Source organism: Hemiscyllium ocellatum, chromosome 4 (assembly GCF_020745735.1).
Source record: "Hemiscyllium ocellatum isolate sHemOce1 chromosome 4, sHemOce1.pat.X.cur, whole genome shotgun sequence".
In the NCBI taxonomy this organism is placed as follows: Eukaryota; Metazoa; Chordata; class Chondrichthyes; order Orectolobiformes; family Hemiscylliidae; genus Hemiscyllium; species Hemiscyllium ocellatum.
The window spans coordinates 32,100,469-32,124,918 of record NC_083404.1 but is presented as its reverse complement, the minus strand read 5'-3'; the positions used below and the strand labels follow the sequence as shown (position 1 = coordinate 32,124,918).

The following is a 24,450-nucleotide window of genomic DNA, read 5'->3' as shown; positions in this document are numbered from 1 at the left end:
GAAAACATTGCTTTTTGAAAACTGTAAGCAAAACAAAATGTAAAGAGCAACCTTCAATTCCAGAAAGAAAAGGAAGCAAGGAAATTTGATCTCAAAGAAAAACTGAGATTACACAAATGAGGAGTAGCAGAGAAATTTACATTTATACAACACTGGTGGGATGTTCAAGAGGAGAAAAAGTTCATCTCTGACCATAGAAGTGCCTCAAGACTGCCAGGAGATATTTGACCAGGAATGGACAAAGTTACTTGTAATTTCAGTAATACAAATATTTTCAGTAAATACAGAGTGAAAAGGATTATACTTGAGGCCCAGAAGGTTTAATATTAAACTTAATTGTTGTGATGTATTCCTTCAATAAGGGTTCCTAATTAAAACACACTGTTGTGAGCTTAGGCTGCAATGCATAGCAATGACATTAAAATACGTTTTTTTTGCCTAACACTACTTAGAACAATGCAGTGGGTAACCCATTAGTCAAATATATTTGCTAGATTTGGTCTACATTGTTACAGTAAGGCAAGAAAGGAAACAGATTATAGTTTGAAAGACCACATGAGTTTTTTGAATGAGAACAGAATGTTGGAAAAACTCGAGGAATAGGCATATTTCAAGTTTTCTTTTGCTACACTTGTGAGCAGACTCTCTGCAAGCAATTGACTATGTGTATGCTTATCTAGCACATGGTAATTAAAATGGCCAGGTGTTAACCTATATATGTTATCTGTATCTATTTCACTAATAATCTTTGTTATCCTAAAATTCCAACAAAAGTTTGAGGTCAGCTTACAAACTCTTGTTGGTTTCATTTATACATGCCTGACTTTTTCATATTTTTTTCAGACGCTGTTATGAATTTTTAGATTTGTTGCTGCAGGAGTGGCAAACACATTCCTTGGAAAGGTGAGTTCATATGTAAGAAATTCAAAAAGTGGCACCTGTATATCTACATAACATGGGGAAGGAATAAGAAGTCAGGTGTGGATGAAAGTAATACTTTAGGTACCTTTTTTCGAAGACTATTTGTGTCTTCTATTTGCAAACATGTTATGATTATTATGAGGTGTCATAGAGATAATAGGTGTGTTCAATATTGTAAGAAAAAGAACTGATTATATTTGGACCTCTACACTGAGAGTAAAGCAGTGTCGTGCTTTATGACATCTGTGAACTTTCCCATGGGATCTAGACTTTGCCAGCAAAGCCAGTGTTTATTGTGCATCCCTAATTGTTTTTGAGATGATAGTGATGATCCACTCTTGAACTCCTAAAGCTTTCAGCAAAGGGAGTGAGGTCATATAGAATTTGAACACATTTTTGTGATTATTGAGGGGGAAGTCAGGTTGATCCTGTTCTCATTTTGATGTTCTCACCACTTGTAGGCCTAGTCTGACAGAAATGTACTTCAAAACTTGTATAGTTTGATCAGCTTTGGAAATACTTGACCATCTCTCGGTGATAGGTATTTGTCTTGTACCAAGGGATCATTCTATGCCATACTGATGTGCTGATATTTGCAAACAGACTTAAACATAAGTTAAGGTTGTAACAATTTATATAATCTAATTGAATATTTTGTACATAAACATAATTTTATTTTCTATTTATATACTTTGTTGTTGCATCTAAGGTTCACCTCAAAAGTGAATTCCCAATTTAATGAGCTTTCAGCAATCTATTACAATGCTTCAAAATCTCATTTTTCTAATGAACATGAACCCTGGTCGCTTGGTTTATTTTAATTTACTGTGCAATATATAATAATTGATTGGCCAACGCATAAAACTTGGCAGAGGTTTTACCACAGTTTCTAAAGATGGTTAAAATGCAAAGGATGAACGTATATCAAGTAAAATTGAAAGATGGAAATTCAACATTATAAATATTTCTCCATTTAATTTCAGTAAAAATTTAGTTATACTAATTTCAATGCTTATTGCCATTTTAGTTACTACAGAAAGGTTTTAAACATAGAACCTTATTGAAGAAATCAGCTAGGTATTTTCAGCTCGGATTCCTGCATTCACAGCATTTGATCAGTGATTGTGACAAAATAAACAGGTTGTGTGACTGCAGCTTGTATCAGAAAGCCATTTGTCTTTAAAGATTAATTTTACCTGCAGAAATGTGATTTTTGTTTGTTAAATGATCTCTTGAGCTCCCCATATTATTTTCTGTTCAGTGTATTATCTCAGTCATGGGCAACTCTGACTACATATCTTTGTTAGTGCTGCTGTATGATGAGGCACACGCAGGTGAGTTTTCAGGGTTACACAGTGGTTGTTTTCTCCCCTCTTTCTTTCCTTGATTCCTACATTAACAGTATGTGAATAATGTGATCAATGATTGTGAAAAATAAACAATATCTCATTTGGAACAATATTGTAACGGGAAACTTGTTACTTAGCCAATACAATCAGAGTAGATGGGTTTTACCTTGTATTAACGCATAAGCATTGAAATGATCACAATTTGTTGGTTTCAAATTGTAACAGATGCATCATTATTTCCTGTATTTTGCTTAGACATGTGACTGTTCTGGTGGAGACTATCAAGAAAGGCATTTCGGACGCTGATGCAGAAGCAAGACAGGAAGCTAGAAAGTATGGAATTAATGTGGAGCTTATTATATTTTCAACACAAAACAATAAGTTTGCTTCAGATTAAGATTCAGTCCTTTATTGATTAATTCTTTGCACCTATGTCATGCACAGAGAAGGTAACTATAAAGTAGAACTCCAACGATGATCCACAGTGATGTTCAGTCATACAAACACTTGGTTTACCAAATATAAGTCTGTTTAATATACTGCAATTCAGCACATTGAACACACAGTTGTTCGGTTAAAAACCCCCCTGCTATACTATTGCCCCGAGATTGCTTTTTACGTTATTAAGTTCTGTTTGTAGTTCTAATTCATACAAAACTGAAAACCTCAATTTTGTTTCCTGATCCATGCTATGTGGGTTAATTCACTCAGGCGATAATTGGGGCACTACAATTAGCTTCAGTCATTGAGTTTAAGAGAAGAAAATTAAGGCAGGATTCTATTATGCAATGTCTCTTGCTTAAAAAGATTAAGGTTTATTTCTTTGAGAACAATGCTTAGCTCAGCTGTGCTTTCTCATTATAAACAAACAGCTTGTCAAACGTCGCCTTAACTCATGCACTCGAATGGCAGCTTGAGTGAAGTACAGTAGGGCTGTCAGAGCCTGTGTAACAATACTGAAAACCTACTGAAACCATACAGCAGGAGAAAATGGATTAAGGGGATAAGTTCATTTTACTTCATGGTTTTCAGTGAATTCTAGTCTTTAATTGCCATTAAAGATACAAGTTTTACAAGTTTTTTAGTTATTAACACAACATTAAGTAAATCAAAGTAATAATATAAATCAGAATCTGGCTGTTCATTTTCAAAGAACTGTTGGCTGAAGCAATAGATAATGAGGTATTTGTATCTGATTATTTGTAGCTTTCATATTGGACTTTGATTTTTTTTTCACAGAAATTAGTTAGTTAGAGGCTATCTAACATTGCTTACAGGTGAGCACCAGAAGTTCCTTCCAACTACTAAAACTTGTGATGTTTAATTTTTTTTGCATAGAACTTATTGGAGTCTTCGAAACCATTTTCCTGCAGAAGCTGATGCATTGTACAACTCATTGGAGCCTTCTTATCAAAAAAGTTTTCAGGCTCACCTGAAGAGTTCCACTAGTGCTGCATCTCTTCCTCATTCGGATCGGTCTTCTTCCAGCTCACAAGAGAGCCTTAAGTATGAAAGCATTATATTCAAATTATCTTCCCGATAATAAATAACTGCATAGCCCAGAATCCTTTTATTATTCATAATGAATTACTTCCAGAAGATTTAATTGTCTATAGGTTACTGGTGAAGGTGACAGATTGAGTATGTTACTGGCCTGCCTCTGTGCTGTTGCTTGGAAACTGTGGTTAGTGGAACTACAGGCTCAAATTGAATTTTACATTGAACCCCAATAGTGGCGAAATACGTGTTCAAAACATAATTTAAACGCAAGTTCTGGACAAAAATCATTTGGAATTTTTGTCATTGACAGTGTATAGTATCTTTTAATTATAGCATCTAGAATTAGATTAAAAGAGTAGAAGGATTATAGACGGCCAAAGCGAGTGCAGTGGGCCTGAAACATCATTGTGGGAGAGGGTCTGTCTTTCTAGACTGACTACTGAGTTGGACAAATAAAAATGCACATCTGGTGAGATAGATGTTCCTCAGTGCAATAACGGTGCTTGAAAAATACTGAAGTAAGCATGCAGAGTTGAAAGGCATGTGCTGCGAGGGCAGGAGGGGCATCATAGATAAAATGCCGAAGTCACAGGGCAGAGGGTGGGATAAGTATCATTATTTAAGACTGACAAGGCCTGAATTTTCAAGAATTAAACGTTGAAGCAAAAATGTTGCCGGGAATGGAGGATTAGCGTTATAAGAAGGAGCTGGAATAGACTGGGACTTTTTTTCATTGGTGTATAGGAGGTTGAGGAGTGACCTTATAGAAGTTTATAAAATTATGAGGGGTGTATATAAGGTGAATGGCAGGTGTCTTTTCAAGCCTAGGAGGCATATTTTTAAGGTGAGAGGAGAAAGATTTTAAAAAAGCATTAGAGGCAACTTTTTTACATAGTGTGTGGTTCATATGTGGAATGAATTTCCAGCAGAAGTGGTAGATGCAGGTACTAACATTTAGAAGACATTTGGATGAATACATGAATAAGAAATGTTTGGAAGGATATGGGCCAAGCGCAGGCAGGGGGTACTAGTTTAGTTTAGAATTATGGTCAGCATGAACTGGTTGGACCGAGAAATCTGTTTTTGTGCTGCATGACTATGTAAAATAGTTCACATTTATCAAAGTCTCAATTTTTTTTTTGGCAAATACTCTGAGCTATGCACATTCCTGACTTGAACTACATCACTGTTCCTTCATTGCTACTAGGTTAAAAAAAATTGCATTTCCCTTCCAAACTCTGTATGTGTGCCTTCTCAATAGAAATTAGATGGGCAACAAATTTTGGCCTTGCTAATGACAAACTCATCCCATCAACAAATAACAAAGCACCCCTATTCTACTCGATTTGATTTTATTATTTTTCCAGTGGTCACAATTCTAAAATAATGAAGTGAACCTACATTTTTAAAATTTTACGATATAAATTGAGACCTTTTCTCAAAGTTTAGCAAATTTTTTTTGTACTTGTACAGACATCTATTTGTTACTGAATGTAAAACTCGTTTTATGAATTTGAGGAGGCTGGAATACATGAATTATGAACTGAAGTAGGCCATTTGGATGCTCAAACCTCTCTCTTCACTCAGTAAGGTCAGGGTTGATCTATTTATGTCTTGAATTCAACATTCCTGTCTTTCCCTGCTGACCATAGATTCTTATTAGGCAAGGGAATCAGTCTACCTCGGCCCTAAATATACAATAATTCTGCCTGTAACACCATCTAAGCCAAAATGTTCGAAGTCAAACAACCTTGTTAATTATAAAAAAATTCCACTCCTCTGTGCCCTGAAAGGGCAAGCTGTTTAAAATAAATAGTGCCCCCTAGTTCTGGATTCAACCAAAAGAGAAGCATCCTTTACATAACGACTTTGTCACGACATGTCAGGATCTTATACATTTCAGTCAAGTCACCACTCACTTTCCTAAACACACATGAAAATTAACTCAGTCTGTGCAACCTTTACTCATAAGAGGTTGTTCCAAGTATCATCCTCTAGAAAACCTTTTCTGAATCACCTTGCATTTATATTCTTTCTTAAGATTGGAGACAAAAACTAAACATGGTATTTGAGATGTCGTCTCACCAACTCTTAATATAACGGAAACATAACATCCTTACCTTTATGCTTAATTCTTCCTGCCAAAGTGAACAACTTCACACCCTTCCACAATATACTCCCATATGCTGGATGTTTGCCCACTTACTCTGCCTATCTGTCCCACCTGCAATTTGTTTCTTTGCTTTGCTGCCTGTCTTTGTATCATCTTCAAATTTAGCGAATACATTTTCACTCCCTTCACCTAAGTAATGATATAATTTGTAATGTGGTAAGGTCATAGCATTTCGTCATATGGGACTCCATTCATCATATGCTGCCACCAGTAAAAAACTGGTTGTCTCTTTAATGTAATTAATCGTTTATCTATATTAACATGTTATCCCATACTCAAAACCACTTTCATCTAAAAGCGAAAGGGCAGAAGATAGACAAGAACATCACCACCTGCAAGGTCCCCCCCAAGCCACTCACCATCCTGATTTGAAAACATATTGACATTCCTTTCTTGCCATTCCTTCAGTGTTGCTGGGTCAAAATCCTGTAACACACTCCCTAACAGCATTGTGGATTGAGACACACACGGACTGCAGCAGTTTAAGAAAGCAACTCGCTACCACCTTGCACAATTATATGTCTTTTCCTTAGTTTGATACTTTCCTCAACTTACTTAGTTAACCACAGATGGTAGGTCCTCACCTTCAAATTTTTTTTGTCATTGAGCATGTACTTATTGAGTACCATAGCAATGTTACAGGAAAGAATAAAGCCATTCAACCCATTGTGTTTTCCTTTAGATGTCTGCTTCTGCTTCTCTGTTGATTTATCCACTGGCTTATTTGCCTATTCACTTCAGGTAGCCCAGCTTTGTACCCCCGTAGTTCCTCTTCAAGTTTAAACCATTATCCTTAAAGCCACTGTTCTCCCTTTCAACTGAATATAAAATTCAGTCGTATTGTGTTTGCTGTCCATAGAGTGCCTTTAATCTAAGATCATTAATTAATCTTGTCACACGACACAACACCATGCCTGTTATAACCTACTGTCTGGTCAGTTCCAGAACTTGCTGCTTTAACAAACTATATCGAAAGTGTTTTATGAAAGCCTCATCCAGGTGACTGTTTATTTCGCCTCTTTATCACCAGGGGACAATTTTTTTTTCTATACTTCATCCAACATTAACACTAATGTTAGTGGGTCTGTACACCACCACTACTAGTGAGTTCTTTTCCCTACTATTTCTCTTTCCACCCAAAATGTTTCGATATCCCAATGTCTGAAACCATGGTCATCTTCAAGTATTGCACAAATACCATCCTTGACGAATAGTGCTACCCCTCCAACTTTGCCTAGCTTTCCATTGTTTTTGAATGCCATATACCCTTCAATATTGTGGACTCTGTTCTTGTCATCATGCAACTACATCTTCAGAATGGCTACCAGATAATTTTCACTAAATCCAGTGTGAACTGTTGATTTGTTTGCTTAGCCGCAAATGCTATCTGCATTCATATACAAAGCCATTAGTTTAGTCTTTTTGTCAAGTTTGTCATACTTCACTGGGGAGCATGCTGGAAGTCAAGCTCCAATATTCCCAAAGTCATCACAAAAATGGATTTTATCAAAGCATGCAAAATTCCTCAATGTATTTTTTTAAAAAATACCCACTTTATTAGAAAGTATGGACTAGGGTTCTGCACTTAACTGGAATTACTATTTACGGGTAGTTCTTGTATAACGTGATGGTTGCCTTTTAAAAGTTCCTGTACACATACATGCAGACAGACAAAAAAGGTGTTCTGGAAATACTGGGAAGATAGTTCACTGGCCCCTGTCCACAGAGTTTGTTGGGATTGTTCTTTTGATTGTCAAGACGTGCTGTTCATCAGTCTATCTTCACAAACTACTTAGCACATCCTTGCAGGGGGACGGACTGACTAGTTCACAAATTGCAAAGTCTAGTAGTTACTCATAGAAAATAAACTGGCTTTCTTTTGGTTTTGGGTACCTTTTACCATAGAAAGAGAGAGAGAGTGAGATGCACCACCATCATTTGGAGGTCAGAAGTCTTCAGGCCATATTGTTCACACTCTCAAGCTGTTCAATTATCTAATTGCTGGCAAGTAAAACACGTATGTCATGGACAATTTGTCAACATGTGACAACCCTGTTAGCTGCTTGTTGCTGGCCAATTCTCAATTTGTACATATTCCCGAATGCCAACCTGCCTGCAGTATCCATCCCCCACTGCTTTGACAAGCAGCAGTGTAAACAGCACTTAGAATGAGTGTCAGTAATTTTCTTTTAAAAAGTACAGCAATCCACAATTCTTACTCTTCTTTAAAATAGTCCTTTACCTCAATCAATAATACAAAAAAATGTTTAAAATAGAAAAATAATACTGAAGAACATGCCACACCTGTAGCCAGGCTGCTGCACGACAGTTACAACACTGGCAGCAATCCAACAATGTGGAAAATTGTACAGGTAATTTCAGTGCATGAAGAGCAGGATAAATCAAATTCAGCCAGTTTCCACCCCATCAGTCTGTTTTGGTCATTGGTAAAACGATGGAAAATATGATTGACAGTGCCATCAAACAGCACTTACGAACAATAACTTGCTCACTGACATTCTATTTGGGTTCTGATAGGCCCACTGAGCTCCTGACTTTATTACAAAATCTGGTAGTTGTCTTGGTTCAAACGTTGACAAAAGAGATGAATTCCAGTGATGAGATGAGAGTGAATACCCTTGACATCAAGGATACGTTTGACTACGTGTGGCATCAAAGATCCCTAGCAAACCCGGGGTCAATGGGAATCACAGGAAGCCTCTCCACTAGTTGGAGTCAGAACTGGCACAAAGGAAGATGATTGTGGTTGTCAAAGGTCAGCTACCTCAACTCCAGTGCATCTTTGCAGGAGTTCCTCAGGTAGATATTTTCCTAATCCACTTCTTCAGAGATATTATGACATAACGTCTGGAGAAGGTAGGGCTTGAAGGCCCAGAGTTCCCCACGGCAATGTCCTAGGCCTAACCATTTTCATCTGACTCATCAATGACCTTCCCTTTATCATAAGGTCAGAAATGGGGATGTTCACTGTTGATTGTACAATTTTCAGCATCATTCACGATGACTCAGTTGCTGAAGCAGTCATTGTCCAAATGCAGTAACATCTGGACAGTATCTAGGTATTTGATAAGGTATAAAATATTAGGCTACTTAATATGGGAAGTGCCCGTGGTGGTGGGAGAAGTATATCAGCATTGATAGAGGTTTGGCTAACTAATGGAGGACAGCGATTTGGGATAAGGGCGACATTTTCAGGTTGCAATCCTGTAACTAGTGGCGTGCTACTGAGATCACTAGTGGGGCTACAACTATTAACAAATTTCTCTTGAAAACCACAAACAAATATGCCTCGACAACTTTCATAGGTTATGTCTAAAAACAGAACACTCCATATACTGGAAACCTGAAATAAAAACAGAAAATGCAGAAAATACTTTGTAGGTCTGGCTGCAACTGTGACAAAAGAAGTAGTTCATCTTTTAAGTCTGTGACCTTTCATCAAAACCTCTCATCTAGTGTTAATGCTCACCTTTCTACAAATTCTACTTTTGATACGTTGACAAATTGTGCAAGTAATTTCAATCTGACGAGCAATCAATGGGCCAAAATTAATACATTTCAGCATAACCTTCATCATAAAGGACAAAATGAGGAAACCATTCCACCAGTGCATGTTTTCAGTTGTAATTTATCTGCTAGCATTAAATGAGTTTGGCTGTTGAACTGTAAGGCCTGCATGTTGCCACCTCCAATAGTGACACCTGGTCAATGTTAGCACTGTGCATCTTTTAAACCCACGAATGTTATGCTGTATCGTGTCAGTGCTCAGACATTATGGCACTTTGCTCTTTGAAATTTTACATGTTGTTGAGTTCAGACAAGGTACAGCACTAATGCTTGTGAGTTCAGATAATGCACACCTTAGACACTCCATACTACACTGTACTTAACAAAAACTGGGTTGAAGTACAATGTGACATTGTAATTAACAAACACAGTGTATTTTGTTTCCATGTCTAGGCACTGAAAGTTAAGGAATGATAAGACAGAAGATATATAAGCAGAAGTAGACTATCCAGCCCCTCTGTGATTCAGTGAGAGCATGGCTTTTTTGATAATCCTCAACTCTACTTTCCTGCCTTTCCCCTAATAATTCTCAATTCCCTTCCTGATTTTAAAAAAATCTGTCAGTCTCTCTCATGAATATACTTAACGACTCAGCCTCAACAGCCCTCTGTGGTAAGAAATTCCAGATTCACAATCCTCCAACAGAAGAAAGTCTTCTTTTTTAAATGTGCAAGCCCTCTTTCTGAGATTATGCTTTCTGATCCTCGACTCTCCACAAGGGGAAACAATCTTTCCATTTCTACCCTGTCAAGTCCTCTAATCTGATCAAGAGTTTTAAAATGATAGTTGGAATTCAATGGAATAAACAGGAATAAACTATTTCCATTGGTCAGGAAATCCAGAAGGAGACAGCACAATGTAGAAATTAAGAGTTAATCCATTCGAGTGAAATCAGGAGATACTCGTGTCAAAAGTGAAAGAAATGGAACTCCTCTTTCAAAAGCATATTAATATCCATTTTCAAAACTGAGAACAACAGACTTTTGTTAGGTAGTAACAAGCTATATGAAAATAAGACATACTGGAAATGGAATTGGGATGGAGATCAACCTTGATCTAATTAACTATCTTTAGAGGCAGAATGAACTATTTGTGTTCATTAGATCTTTTAATATCTTGAAATTTGACTAGCTAAAAATATTACAGCAAATAGCAAGAGCTTTTAGTGACAATTGTACAATTTGAACATATGTTAACTGAATTATCCAGCATGGACGCAGTGTATTAGTAAGATCTGAATTGTGGAGGATTTGAAAGCACTCTTGTGTTCTATTTAAAAAAAAAACTTGCTGTTTTCAAACTTTAATAATTTTTGTGATAGTTATTTAACTTTAATTGGCAGACAGAACTGGTTTCATTATTGATGGTGAGAGAAGTAAAAATGTCTATTGAATTTATGAAAATCAAATCACGTTTTTGATTTTGTAAAGACTACTTCCTGAGCTCTTTAGAGATTATAAAAATTTGAAACTGTATAGATGTGGATTTTTTTGTCTGGTTTTGCAGTGTATTTGTTCAAATAAAAGTGCACAGTGATATATTCACCAATAGTGTGCTAAATCTTTATCTTATTATGTGTGAGTAAGTTGCACAATCCCAGCAAGTAACTGCTGTTTAGTAATTTTAAAAAAAGTGGGAGTCCTAAAATTGCATTTCATCAAAATATATTTCAACTTTTTCAACTATGTTACAATTTTGCAACAATCTAATGGGAGTTATTTCTTTTTTGAAAGTGTTTAATGGAATAACATACTATGTGATGAAAGGAGCATGTGACAACTAGTCTGTATTTCTTCTCTGGGTTGTAAGCAATTTTGCTTTCTTTCCAGCCGTGCCTTTCCTGCTAAATGGTCAGTCGCAGGTGGAAGTACATCAAGAGGTTAGTTTTGTGTTTAAATATTCTGAACTAAAATTGTAAACTATAGATGCTGGACGATATTTAATCAGAGATGATTGCTCAATAGTAATATTACTGGCCTGGTAATCCAAACTGTACCAGCTGGTGGAATTTGAATTCCATTAATAAAATCTAGAATTGAAAGTGGTCTCAGGAATGGTGACCATGGAATTGTCTTTAGTTGTCATAAAAGAAAACCATGCTCATTCATTCAGGTCCTTTACTTAGTTTGGGCCACTTGTGATTCCAGGCAATATTATTGCCTTTCAACAGTGGTTAGCACTGCTGCCTCACAGCGCCTGAGACCCGGGTTCAATTCCCGACTCAGGCGACTGACTGTGTGGAGTTTGCACGTTCTCCCCGTGTCTGCGTGGGTTTCCTCCGGGTGCTCCGGTTTCCTCCCACAGTCACAAAGATGTGCGGGTCAGGTGAATTGGCCATGCTAAATTGCCCATAGTGTTAGGTAGGGGTATGGGTGGGTTGCGCTTCGGCGGGTCGGTGTGGACTTGTTGGGCCGAAGGGCCTGTTTCCACACTGTAAGTCTAATCTAAATCTAATCTAAACTATCCTCTCAAATGGATGAGCAAGCCATTCAGTCCAAGGGTGAAAAAGGAAGTATACAGTGAGACCCACATCTATGAAAGGATAAACAAAAACATTTTTACTTATATACCTTAAAAAAATTGACCTCTTCCATCCTAAGTGGATAGAATGACATTCTTGTCATTGTATGTTATACATTGGCCAGAATTACTTTGCTGGTCCATATTGCAATACGAAAACTACTTTACATTAATTTATACTGGTGAAAATAAACCAAACTATCATTGGCATAAATAGAAATTGAATCTTTCTCTTTTTATTTCCAGGTCTTTTACTGTGTTCCTTTATACATAATACGATTTTGCTTTTATTGCTTTAATCTCATTTTTATTTTCCTAATTCCTTATTTATTTTCTTTCTTGTTTTGTTCTACTGTTCCCTTGTTAGTTTACTCATCTCAATTTTTTTTGTTTAAAATGGACTTAGACTGGATGCTTTGTTTCTTAGTTTTATTTATAGTTCATGCATCAAACCATCTGTTCAGACAATCCACTTTGCTTTAGCTATTATTCTGTTGCCACTCTTGGTGCGGGAATTCACTTTGCTGTTTTGATCAATAAAATCACTACAAAATTTAAGATGTCATCAAAATTTGTTCATTTTTGAATAAGATTAAGTTAATAACTTATTTATATGCACTTACCATAATTTAGCCTCTGGAGCTGTATCAACATTCATGTGAATCTCCTGTGTATTCCTTCCAAGACCCTATATTCTTTTAATCGTGTGGTGCCCAGAATTGTATGCAGTCTTGGAAATAGGACACAAGAAGACTTTATTTCACTATTGCAAAACTTCCTATCCTTTATATTTTACCCTTTATAACATTAACATTCCATTATCCTTTGCATTATTTTTGTACCTGATTACATTTTGATTATTCGTTATTCCAAAATTAACGACCTGGGAATAAGATGCTCTGGATTCCACAATTTCGTCCATTCATTTGATCTACTGATGCTGATAATTTTTAATTCCCAACTGGACTACTTCATATTCCACCATTTCTTCTGTGATCATATTTGAATATATGGTTTTCATGTATTCTCGAAGACATTGATAAGTAAATGCTTGGTATAGTAGCGTGGAACTTAAACATTACGAAAAAGAGACACAAAGTTGAAATTTTCTGTCTTTCACTTATCGAGTTGGAGCCAAAGTTTCCTCAAAATTTTCTTGCTGCTGTATGTAGACCACCTGCATTCAGGAGCAGAAGCCATGCATCAGCATATTGATCGATAAGCATGGATGTTGGCTAGGGTCAAGAAACCAAACATTGAAGGGGAACACCAATTTATATAACATGAGAAGACGGTGCTGATTGTTTGGGCTATGGTCGGCATGGAGATGCAGTTGGATCAAATGTATACAGAAACATATTTTTTTCCTACAAAGTCAAGGTTTCTGTTGAATATATGTAGCCTCTAGCACATGAACTACAAATCTGAGTGACAATCTAAAAACCTGGTTTCGAGCATAATTCTTAGCATAGTCTTGATTATTTGGCAAATGTTGTAAAATCGCAGAATCACACCTCGTGCATTGCTATGTCTCACTGGAGCAGTGTGCTGGAAGTCCTTGTGATTCCTGGAGTCTTCACAAAGATTAAAAATATTGATTAATTTTAATCTTTAATTAAAAAATTATTTCAGAATTCCCCAATTTATCGGTCTTTTACACTCAGATGACAGGAGGCAAAGTCCATGCTTCTATACTTAACAATGCTAACTATTTATTACAAATAATTAGGTTCCAGCTACTGGTAAACAATTATGAAATATTGTCATATAACTGCGAGTTAAACACTAACTCCTTTATAAAACTTCCAGTTTGCACAAACACAGACAGGCACAACTGAAACATAGATGTTACAGGTGGAGGGAAAGACCAAGAAGGAAATTCAGAGGTCCATGTTCACAGAATTCACTGAGGTAACCTTCTTGGCTTGTAAGGACTTGCTGTTCTTAATCTTACATTACTAGGCACTTTCATAGAGTCACAGAGATGTATAGCACTGAAACAGACCCTTCGGTTCAACTCATCCATGCTGACCAAATGTCCGAAATTAATCTAGTTCTGTTGCCAGCATTTGGCCCATATATCTCTAAACCCTTTCTATTCTGTACCAATCTAGATGCTTTTAAATGTTGTAATTGTACCAGCCTCCTCCACCACCCCTGGCAGCTCATTCCATACATGTACCACCATCTGCGAGGAAAAGTTGCCCCTCAGATCCCCTTTAAATCTTTTCCCTCTCACTTTAAACCTATGCCCTCTAGCTTTGGGCTCCCCTATCCTGGCATAAATGCCTTGGCTATTTAGCCTATCCATACCCCTCAAGATTTTACAAGCCTCTACATTGTAACTCCTTAGCCTCTGAAGCTTCAGGGAAAATAATCCCAGGCAATTCAGCCTCTCCCTATAGCTCAAGCCTCCAGTCCTGGAAACATCCTTGTAAATCGTTTCTGAACCCTTTCAAGTTTCACAACATCTTTCCTATAGTAGGGAGATCAGAGTTGAGCACAGTATTCCAAAAGTTGCCGAACCAATGTCCTGTAGCCGCAACATGATACCTCAACTCTGATATTCAATGCACAATTTCACTTGCTTGCAGAAGGCACAAAGTAACTGGTTCACACTTATCAAGACTGACTTATTGGTTAAGAGCCACAGCTACAGTAACTGATGAAGGAAAATAAACTGAAAACCAAGAGTACTGTGGATGCTGAAAATCAGAAACAAAAACAGAAGTTGCTGGAAAAGCTCAGCAGATCTGGCAGTATCTGTGAAGAAAATTCAGAGTTAACGTTCCAGATCCAGAGACTCTTCCTCAGAACGGATGTAATCTGAGGGTCACTGGATGCAAACGATAATGTTGAGTTCTCTTCACAGATGCTGCCAGAACTGCTAAGCTTTTCCAACTACTTCTGTTTTTGTAAGGGAAATAAGCTGACTGACTTTAGGATGAAGTACCTTTTACTGCAGAGAGAAAAGTCAGCTCCTTTACTGTCGGAGATCTGCCTCTGACCCAAACGTTCACACTGTCAAGCTACCACAGAGCTCTGCACTGGAACCTTGTCATCCCCAACAGGTCACCATTCCCCAGATCAATCAGCTATTTGTTGCTGACTGAATCTCCAATTGTGTATATCCTTTAGCTCCTTATCTGCCACTAGATCCCCACCCTTAATTGCTAGTGTAAACACCACTTACATTGAGTGTCAGATAACTTGCTTTTAAAATTTGCAGCAATCCTTTCCACAGCCCTTTCGTTTTTAAAACCGTCCTTTTTTCCATCTGAGTCACAATTAAAAATAAAGAAGAATAAAATCATTATGATTTTCAAGCGGTGAGTTCTGAATTTTGCAAAGATGGGTTGTTTGCATATCATTGACTTGCTGCTCTTTTCATGTGGTTGTAAAGGTATATTGTTTGATATGGTCTATCAGATGTACAGCCTGCATACTTGACACACCCATCACCTCAACTGTCACCTTAATTAAAGAAGTGTTAGTGGCAGTTAGATATTCCTTTATGATATCCACCTAATCTGCACAACCTTTGGACTATGGGAGGAAACCACAGCACCCAGTGGAAGCCCATGCAGGCACAGGGAGAACGTGCAATGAAACAGGATTTATTCATTTCATCAGATTTTTTTTTATATTTGCTATTTAGCTATGATATTTTTATTGTTTGCTCAATTTTGATGTTGACTTTTTTTGAAGCTTCAGAGCTTGTGGGCGGCACGGTGGCACAGTGGTTAGCACTGCTGCCTCACAGCGCCTGAGACCCGGGTTCAATTCCCGACTCAGGCGACTGACTGTGTGGAGTTTGCACGTTCTCCCCGTGTCTGCGTGGGTTTCCTCCGGGTGCTCCGGTTTCCTCCCACAGTCCAAAGATGTGCGGGTCAGGTGAATTGGCCATGCTAAATTGCCCGTAGTGTTTGGTAAGGGGTTAATGTAGGGGTCTGGGTGGGTTGCACTTCGGCGGGTCGGTGTGGACTTGTTGGGCCGAAGGGCCTGTTTCCACACTGTAAGTAATCTAATCTAATCTACTATTGTATTTGAACTTTTCTGTTCAATACACCTATTCATATTTAGGATCTTTCCTTCCCTTGTATGTTTCAGTCCCAAGCAGCAAGTCTACAGCTACCCCTGGTGGTTTGCAGCGTTCCAGAAGTGACATAGATGTGAATGCTGCTGCATCTGCAAAATCACGCCATGCCGCAGGACATGCAGCAACAAGCCGTTTAACTGCATCGAATGTTCCATCAGGAGCTTATGCTTCACTTGGTAAGATTGATTAGTTCACATTTTTCTCCAAAGCTTTTGATCTCTGATAATCTTTAACTCCACTTTCCTGCCTTTTTCCCCACATCCCTTGATTCCCTTACTGATTTAAAAATCTGTCTATTTCACCCTTGAATATACTTAATGACTCCGCCTCAACAGCCTTCTGTAGTAAAGAATTTCAGATTCACAACCCTCTGAGAAAAGAAATTCTTCCTCATCTCTGTTTTAAATGTGTGACCACTTATTATGTTTTCATGTCCCACAAAGGAAATCAACCTTTCTGCATCCACCCTGTCAAGTCTCCTAAAAATTATGTATCTTTCAGTAAGGTTGCCCCTCATTCATCTATGTTCTACTCAACGTCTCCTCTTAAAACCAGGGAGGCAATGGTCTCGTGGTATTGTCACCAGACTATTTATCCATACATCCAGTTAATTCTCTAAGCACCTAATTTCGAATACCTCAATGGCAGCTGGTGAAATTTGAATTAAATAAGCAAAAATTTGCAATTAAGTGTGTAACGATGTTGATCATAGAATCCTTACAGCGCATCAAGTCTGCATGGATCTTCCGAAGAGCATCCCGCCCTATCCCCAAAGCCTTGCATTTACCATGCCTAATATATCTAGCATGCATATCCCTCGACACTAAGGACAATTTAGCATGGCTAGTCCACCGAACCTGCACAATCTTTGGACTATGGGAGGAAACCACAGCACCCAGAGGAAGCCCATGCAGGCACAGGGAGAGCATGCAAACTCCACACAGACGATTAGTCAAGAACCTGAGTCCTTGGTGCTGTGAGGCAGCCTGCGGTGTATTTGATGTATTTTAGGGAAGGAAATTTTCCATCCTTATCTGGTCTGGCATACATGAAACTCTAATTAATTGCCCTGTCAGCCATTAGGGATGGGCAAGAAATACTGACCTAGCCAGCCACGCCCATGTCCCATGAATGAATAAAAGAAGTACCTCCACATCTGGCATCAATTCAGTGAACCTTTGGACTGCTTCCAATATCTTACCTGAGATCAGGGCCCAAAACTGTTCATAGTATTCCAGCTGTGGTCTAGCTAACAAAACTTTTCTAGTTTTTTTTTAACCTTCATTCCCATTGAAATACAGGATGCCATTCCATTTGTCTTTCTGGTTATTCAGTGAAGTTGAATGCTAGCTTTCTGTGATTCTTGGATGAAGGCTCGTAAATCCCTGTGTTCTGTAGCTTTCTTGCATTTAAGTAATATTCACCTCCTATTCTTCCCATCAAAGTGCATAACCTCAAATTTCCCCACATTATATTCCATTTGCCATATTTTTGTTCACTTGTCAATATCATTCTGCAGATTCTTTGTGGGGTGTCACCCTCACCACGTGCCTACCCACCTATTTTTATGTCATCCACAAGGTTGGCTTCAGTACATTAAGTTCCCTCACCCAAGTCACTAATATAATTGTAAATAATTGCCCCAGCAATTATCCCAATGGCACGTCTCTACTTATAGGTTTCCAGCCTGAAAATGCCTCTCTTTATCCCAACTCTCTGTCCTGTACTATTTAACTTATCCTCCACTACATAGATAACTGTATCAGCATCGCCTCATGCTCCCACAAGGAGGTTGAACAGTTTATCAACGCCCGAACACCTTGCACCCTGACCTCAAGTTCACCTGGCCCATCTCAGACATCTCCTCCTTCTTCCTCGACCTCTCCATCTCTATTTCCGGCGACCGACTCAACACGGACATTTACTTCAAACCTACCGACTCCCACAGCTACGTGGACTACACCTCCTCCCATCCTGCCTCCTGTAAAAACGCTATCCCTTATTCCCAATTCCTCTGCTTCCGTCGCATCTGCTCCCAGGAAGACCAGTTCCACCATAGAACATCCCAGATGACCTCCTTCAAGGACCACAATTTCCTCTCCCATGTGGTTAACAATGCCCTCCAGCACGTCATCTCACTTCCCACATCTCTACCTTTGAACCCTACCCCTCCAACCACAACAAGGACAGAACCCCCTGGTCCTCATCTTTCACCCCACCAACCTCCAGGTACAACTCATCATCCTCCACCAGTTCCGCCACCTACAGACCCCGCCACCAGAGATATATTTCCCTCCTCACCCCTATCTGCATTCTGCAGAAACCATTCCCTCTGTGACTCTCTTGTTAGGTCCATGCACCCCACCAACCCTCCCTCCACTTCCGGCACCTTCCCTTGCCGCCGGAAGAGGTGTAAAGCCTGTGCCTGCACCTCTCCCCTTACCTCTGTCCAAGGCCCCAAAGGATCCTTCCACATCCGACAGAGATTTTCCTGCACCTCCATACACGTCATCTCATGTGTCCGTTGCTCTCAATGTGGTCTCCTCTGCATTGGGAAGACAGGACGCCAACTTGCGGAATCTTTCAGAAAACATCTCTGGGACACATGCACTAAACAACCCCTGTGGCTGAGTCCCCCTTCCATTCCGCTAAGATCATACAAGTCCTCGGTCTTCTCCACCACCAAATTCTAGTCACCCAACACCTGGAGCGAGAAAGCCTCATCTTCTGCCTTGGGAACCTCCAACCACACCGAATCAATATTGATTTCACCAGTTTCCTCATCTCCCCTCCCCCAACCTCATCCCAGATCCAACTTGGCACTGTCTCTTGAACTGTCCTACCTGTCCATCTTCCTTCCCACCTATCTGCTCCACCGTCCGCTCCGACCTATTACCATCACCCCTCACCCTCATCCATCTATCGCATTCCCAGCTACCCAGTCCCTCCCATTTATCTCTCAGCCTCCTTAGGCCCTTCCACATTCCTGATGAAGAGCTTATGCTCAAAATGTCAACTCTCCTGCTCCTTGGATGCTGCCTGTGCTGCTGTACTTTTCCAGCACCACGCTTTTTGACTCTGATTTCCAGCAACTGCAGTCCTCACTTCCTTCTAGCCAATCCTGTATGCATGCTCATATACTTCCTCCAATCCCAAGGGTTCTTATTAAATGGTCTTCTGAAATCCAACTAAATTGCATCCACTTCATTAGCATGCACTGCTTATTACCTCCTCAAAGAATTTCCCTTTCATGAAGACATGCTGGCTCTATTTGATCATATGACGTATTTCTAAATATTTTGCGATTATATCCTTTATAATGGACTCTTGACATGTTCTCAACAACAGATGTAAAGTTAACTGGTGTGTAGTTACCTTTGTTTTGTCTCCTTCACTTTTTAAATAGAACTGTTACATTGGTGGCTTGCAAATTTTCTGGGACTGCTCCAGAATCTAAGGATTCTTGGAAGATTACTATCAGTGCATCTGCTACTTTTACAAACCCAAACCCTAAGAATTAGGAACAGGAGTAGATTGTTTGGGTCCTTGAGCCTTCTGTGCCATTCAATAGGATCATGGCTGATCCAACGTTCCTCATTCAGTATCTACTCTCCTGTATTTTCCCCATTTCCCTTGATTCTTCTACTGATCACGGATTCACCTATCTCAGCCTCAATTGTATACGTACGTCTGCCCTGCCAGCTTTCTGTGGCAATGAGTTCCAAAGACACTCAACTCTCTGAGAGACGAATGTTTTGCTGATCTCAGTCTTAAATTTCTGAGACTATGCCTTTTGGTTCTAGACTGTCCCATAAAGCGAAACACCCTGTCAAGCCTTATATATTTCAGTGAGATCACCTCTCATTCTCTTTAACTCCAGTGAGAAGACTCCCAATTTGTTTAGCTTCTGTTCATGAGACAGTCCCTCCATACCAGGGATCATCTTTGTGAACTTAATGAATTGCTTCCAATGAAATGATATATTTTCTTAAATATGGGGACCATAAGAGTTCACAGTACTCTTAATTATGGTCTTATCAGCACCTTGTACAATTGTAGTAAGACTTTCCTACTCTTATACTCCAACCCCCTTGAAGTAAGTGCCAACATTCTATTACACTTCCTGATCACCTGGCAACTGTGTCCCAGCTTTGTGTTTTATGCAGAAATATCTCCAAGTCCTTTATGTTTCAGCTTTCTGCAGATTGTCTCCATTTAAGTAACTAACTTTTGTTTCCCCTTCCAAAACCCAAGCTAGAATGCATCCCATTAGTTCCAGGAGAATTTTGGTGTTTCGACCCATTAGATTCCCTACCACTTATCATTTTTGATAGCTATTGTGTTTATTTCCTGCTCATTTGCTTCTTGAATATTTAGTTAGTTGGAATGCTGATAGTGTTTTCTACTGTGAAAACTGACAAAAAATATTTATTCAACTCATCTGTCATTTCCTGTTTCTCCATTATTATATCCCCAGTCTAATTCTCCAAGGGTCTATATTCACTTAAACGTATCACTTCATTTTAATGTATTTAAAGGATCTTTTGCTGTCTGTCTTGATATTACTTAGAAATATATCCTCAAAATTTATTTTCTCCCTCTTTATTGTTTTCTTAGTCATCTTTTGTTGATTTTTCAAATTTTCCCAATCCTCTGACTTGCCACTAATCTTTTCTACATTTTGTTTTCTTCTTTCAATTTGGTCATGGAGTCATACAACATAGAAATAAACCCTTTGGTCCAACTTGCCATCGCCGACCAGACATCCCTGTTTGACCTATTCCCATTTGCCAACATTTGGCCCATATTCCTCTCAACCCTTCCTATTCATATACCCACCCAGATGCCTTTTAAATGTTGTAAGTTTACCAGCATCCACCACTTCCTCTGGCAGCTCATTCTGTATGTGCACCACCCTCTGTGTGAAAAAGTTACCCCTCAGGTCCTTTCCCCTCTTCACCTTAAACCAATGTGCTCTAGTTTTGGACTCTCCCACTGTAGGAAAAAGACCTTGGTTATTCACACTATCCTCGTGATTTTATAAACCTCTAAGGTCACCCCTCAACAGATGCCTCCAGCACTCAAGGGAAAAAAGCCCTAGCCTAATCAGCCTATCTCAATAACTCAAACCCTCTGGTTCCAGCAACATCCTTTTAAATCTTTTCTGTATTCTCTCAGGTTTAACAAAATCCTTCCTTTGGAAGGGTGACTAAAATTCTATGCAGTATTCTAAAAGTGGTCTCATCAATGTCCTGTACAGCTGCAACATGATATCCCAACTCCTCTCCTCTCCTTGTTCTGACCAATGAAGGCAAGCAGCAAAACACCACCATCAGCACCCTGTCCACTTGCAACTCCATTTTCAAGGAACTATGCATTTGACCCCTAGGTCTCTTTGTTTGGCAACATTCCCCAGAGCGCTGCCACTAATTGTATAAGTCCTGGCCTGGTTTGCCTTTGCAAAATGCAACACCTCACATCTATCTAAATTAAACTCCATCTGCCACTCCTTGGTCCTTTGGCCTATCTGATCAAGGTCCTGTTGTACTCAGATATTTATCACTATCCATTACACAATCAGTTTTGGCAAGACCTGTAAACTTACTAACCAGGCTTCCTACAGTCACATCCAAATCATTTATATAAATGATGAAGAGCAGTGGACCCAGTACTGATCCTTGTGACACACCGTTGGTCACAGGCCTCCAGTCTGAAAAGCAACCCTCCATCGTCACCCTCTGTCTAAGTTTGTATCCAGTTGGCTAACTTCCCTTGGATCCTATGTGATTTGATCTGATTAATCAGTTTACTATGCGGAGCATTGTTGAACGCTCTGCTGAAGTCTATAAAGACAATGTCTATCGCACTCCAGCGTATCTCCTCCACTTCCCACACCACCACCCTTGAACTCCACTCCTCCCAACACAACAGGGACAGAACATCCCTTGTTCTCATCTTCCACCCCTCCAATCTCCACATACATTGCATTACCCTCCATCACTTCCACCACCTACAAACGGACCCCACCACCAGAGACATATTTCCCTCCCCACTCGTATCAGCATTCCAGAGAGACCATTCCCTCCACGACTCCCTCGTCAGGTTGATACCCCCCCACCCCCACCACAACCAGCCCACACCTGGCACCTTCCCCTGCCACTGCAGGAAGTGCAAACACTGCGCCCACCTCCATCCAAGGCCCTAAAGGATCCTTCCACGTGTGACAGAAATTTACCTGTACCTCCACCAATGTCATCTACTGGATCAAATGTGGATATTGCTCCCATTGTGGTCTCTACATTGGAGAGACAGGACACCTCGTTGCGGATCATTTCAGAAAACATCTCTGGTTCACCTGCACCAACCAACCCCAGTGCCCCATGGCTGAACACTTCAACTCCCCCTCCCACTCAGTCAAGGACATGCAGGTCCTGGCCCTCCTCCATCGCCAAGCCCCCTCACTACCAACGCCTGGAGGAAGAACGCCTCATAATTCACCTTGGGACCCTGCAACCAAGCGGGATCAATGTGGATTTCAACAGTTTCCTAATTTCCCCTTCCCCCACATTATCCCAGTCCAAAGCAATCAACTCAGCACAACATGAGGTAATAGTCCAACAGGTTTATTTGAAAGTATAAGCTTTCAGAGTGCTGCTGCTTCATCAGGTAACTAGTAGGTCAGGATCATAGGACACAGATTTTCTAGTAAAAGATTAAAGTGTTATACAACTGATGCAATACATTGAACAAACCTAGATTGCTATTAAGTCTTTAATCGCTTTGAATAGGGATGCAGGTTTCGATTGATTAATATGTAAATCCTAGAACTTAACAGCAATCTAGGTTTGTTCAATACATCCCATTATTTGTTTGGCAGTTTGATGTTTTACTATAAATTCTGTGTCCCATGAACCTGCCCCATTAGTTACCATATGAAGGAGTAACATTCGAAAGCTTGTACTTTCAAATAAACCTGTTGGACTATAACCTGGTTTTGTGTGATTTTTAACTTGTGTGATTCACTGCTCACAGTGTGGTCTCCTCTACATTGTGGAAACAAAGTGTAAACTGGGTGACCTCTTAGCAGAACACTTGGGTTCTATCTGCAATAAAGACTCTGAACTTCCAGTTGCTTGCCACTTCAACACACCATCCTATTCCCTAGCCAACATCGCTGTCTCGAGTGAAACTCAACAAAAGGTGGAAGAACAGCACCTCATTTTCCACTTGGGGATTCTGCAGTCTTCCAGACTCGCTATCGAGTTCAATAACTTTAGGGCTTGAGCACTCCTGTGTACTTCCCCAACCTCTACACCCCAGGTCTTGTTGTCATGTAGTCTGCTATTATACACCACCCATTGTTAGACACTAACTTTCCCCGTTAATAGCTAATCACCCTCTTAGCCAGATTCACTCCTTTGTCTGTCCAACTGCTGTGCTCTTTCTATTTGGGCTCAATCTCCACCTATCGTTTACTCCCCCCCCCCTTCATCTTCTGCATATAAACCAACATTTTCCTAGCTGCCATCAGTTCTGCAGGAGGGTCATTTGACCCAAAACTGTGATTTCTCTTCTCAGGTGCTGCCAGATCTGCTGAGCTTTTCCAGAAATTTCTATTTTTGCCTTTGCTTTATAACATCTGCAGTCCTTCTGGTTTTTATATACAACACGCAACGAGCTCTAGTAACTTGTTTTCAGAAGAGAAACAATTCCTTCCTTGGTCCTTATTTTTCCATTTTAGCCCACAATCAAAAATATGGAAAAATAAAAGAAATATGGCTTTAGCAAAGTATGGTGAAGAAGTTTACAGGACAGATTGCCTTCTCTCTCTCTCTCTCGAACAATTAACACTGGTGGCACTATGGCCTGGTTAAATTATAGGATTTGCATCACTCACTCAGGACAGAGATTAATTGGCCGGTAGTTACACCACTCAAAGATCACATATGAGTGCTGCTGGCTCTACTGTAAGTGGCCTGAAGTGTATCATGGCTGCTGTGGGAAACCAAGTCTTGGGGTTTTACACTATGAAGGAACTCAAGAGCATAGAAAGAGGGGAGGAAGCCTATGAATTGTTGATTGGCATCTTCAGAGGAATGTTGTACATGTACACCTGAATAAGGTGCCCCCTTTCTTTCCCACCTTTGCTCATGTAGGCATTTAAAAATGATCTTCCCACTTCTGTCTAATTGCTCACAGCAGACATATTTTCATGTAGGCATTATTGGGCTCAATTTAACTTTTAACGGACTCCAGCCCCCTCTCATCATTCATATTAGGGGTTACTTTATGAGATCAGC

At 39.6% G+C, this 24,450-nt stretch overlaps 1 protein-coding gene across 8 annotated transcripts in view; it reads left to right on the top strand.

Moving 5' to 3' along the window:
• Window positions 1-24,450, top strand: part of clasp2 (cytoplasmic linker associated protein 2) — a 332,562-nt gene that overhangs the window by 153,831 nt on the left and 154,281 nt on the right. For all 8 annotated transcript variants that reach the window (XM_060822878.1, XM_060822864.1, XM_060822868.1 and 5 more), the window contains exons 14-18: window positions 844-903; window positions 2,526-2,603; window positions 3,609-3,776; window positions 11,361-11,410; window positions 16,162-16,326. In XM_060822878.1, coding sequence (XP_060678861.1) covers window positions 844-903; window positions 2,526-2,603; window positions 3,609-3,776; window positions 11,361-11,410; window positions 16,162-16,326 — 521 coding nt within the window. The remainder of the gene's footprint in view (window positions 1-843; window positions 904-2,525; window positions 2,604-3,608; window positions 3,777-11,360; window positions 11,411-16,161; window positions 16,327-24,450) is intronic.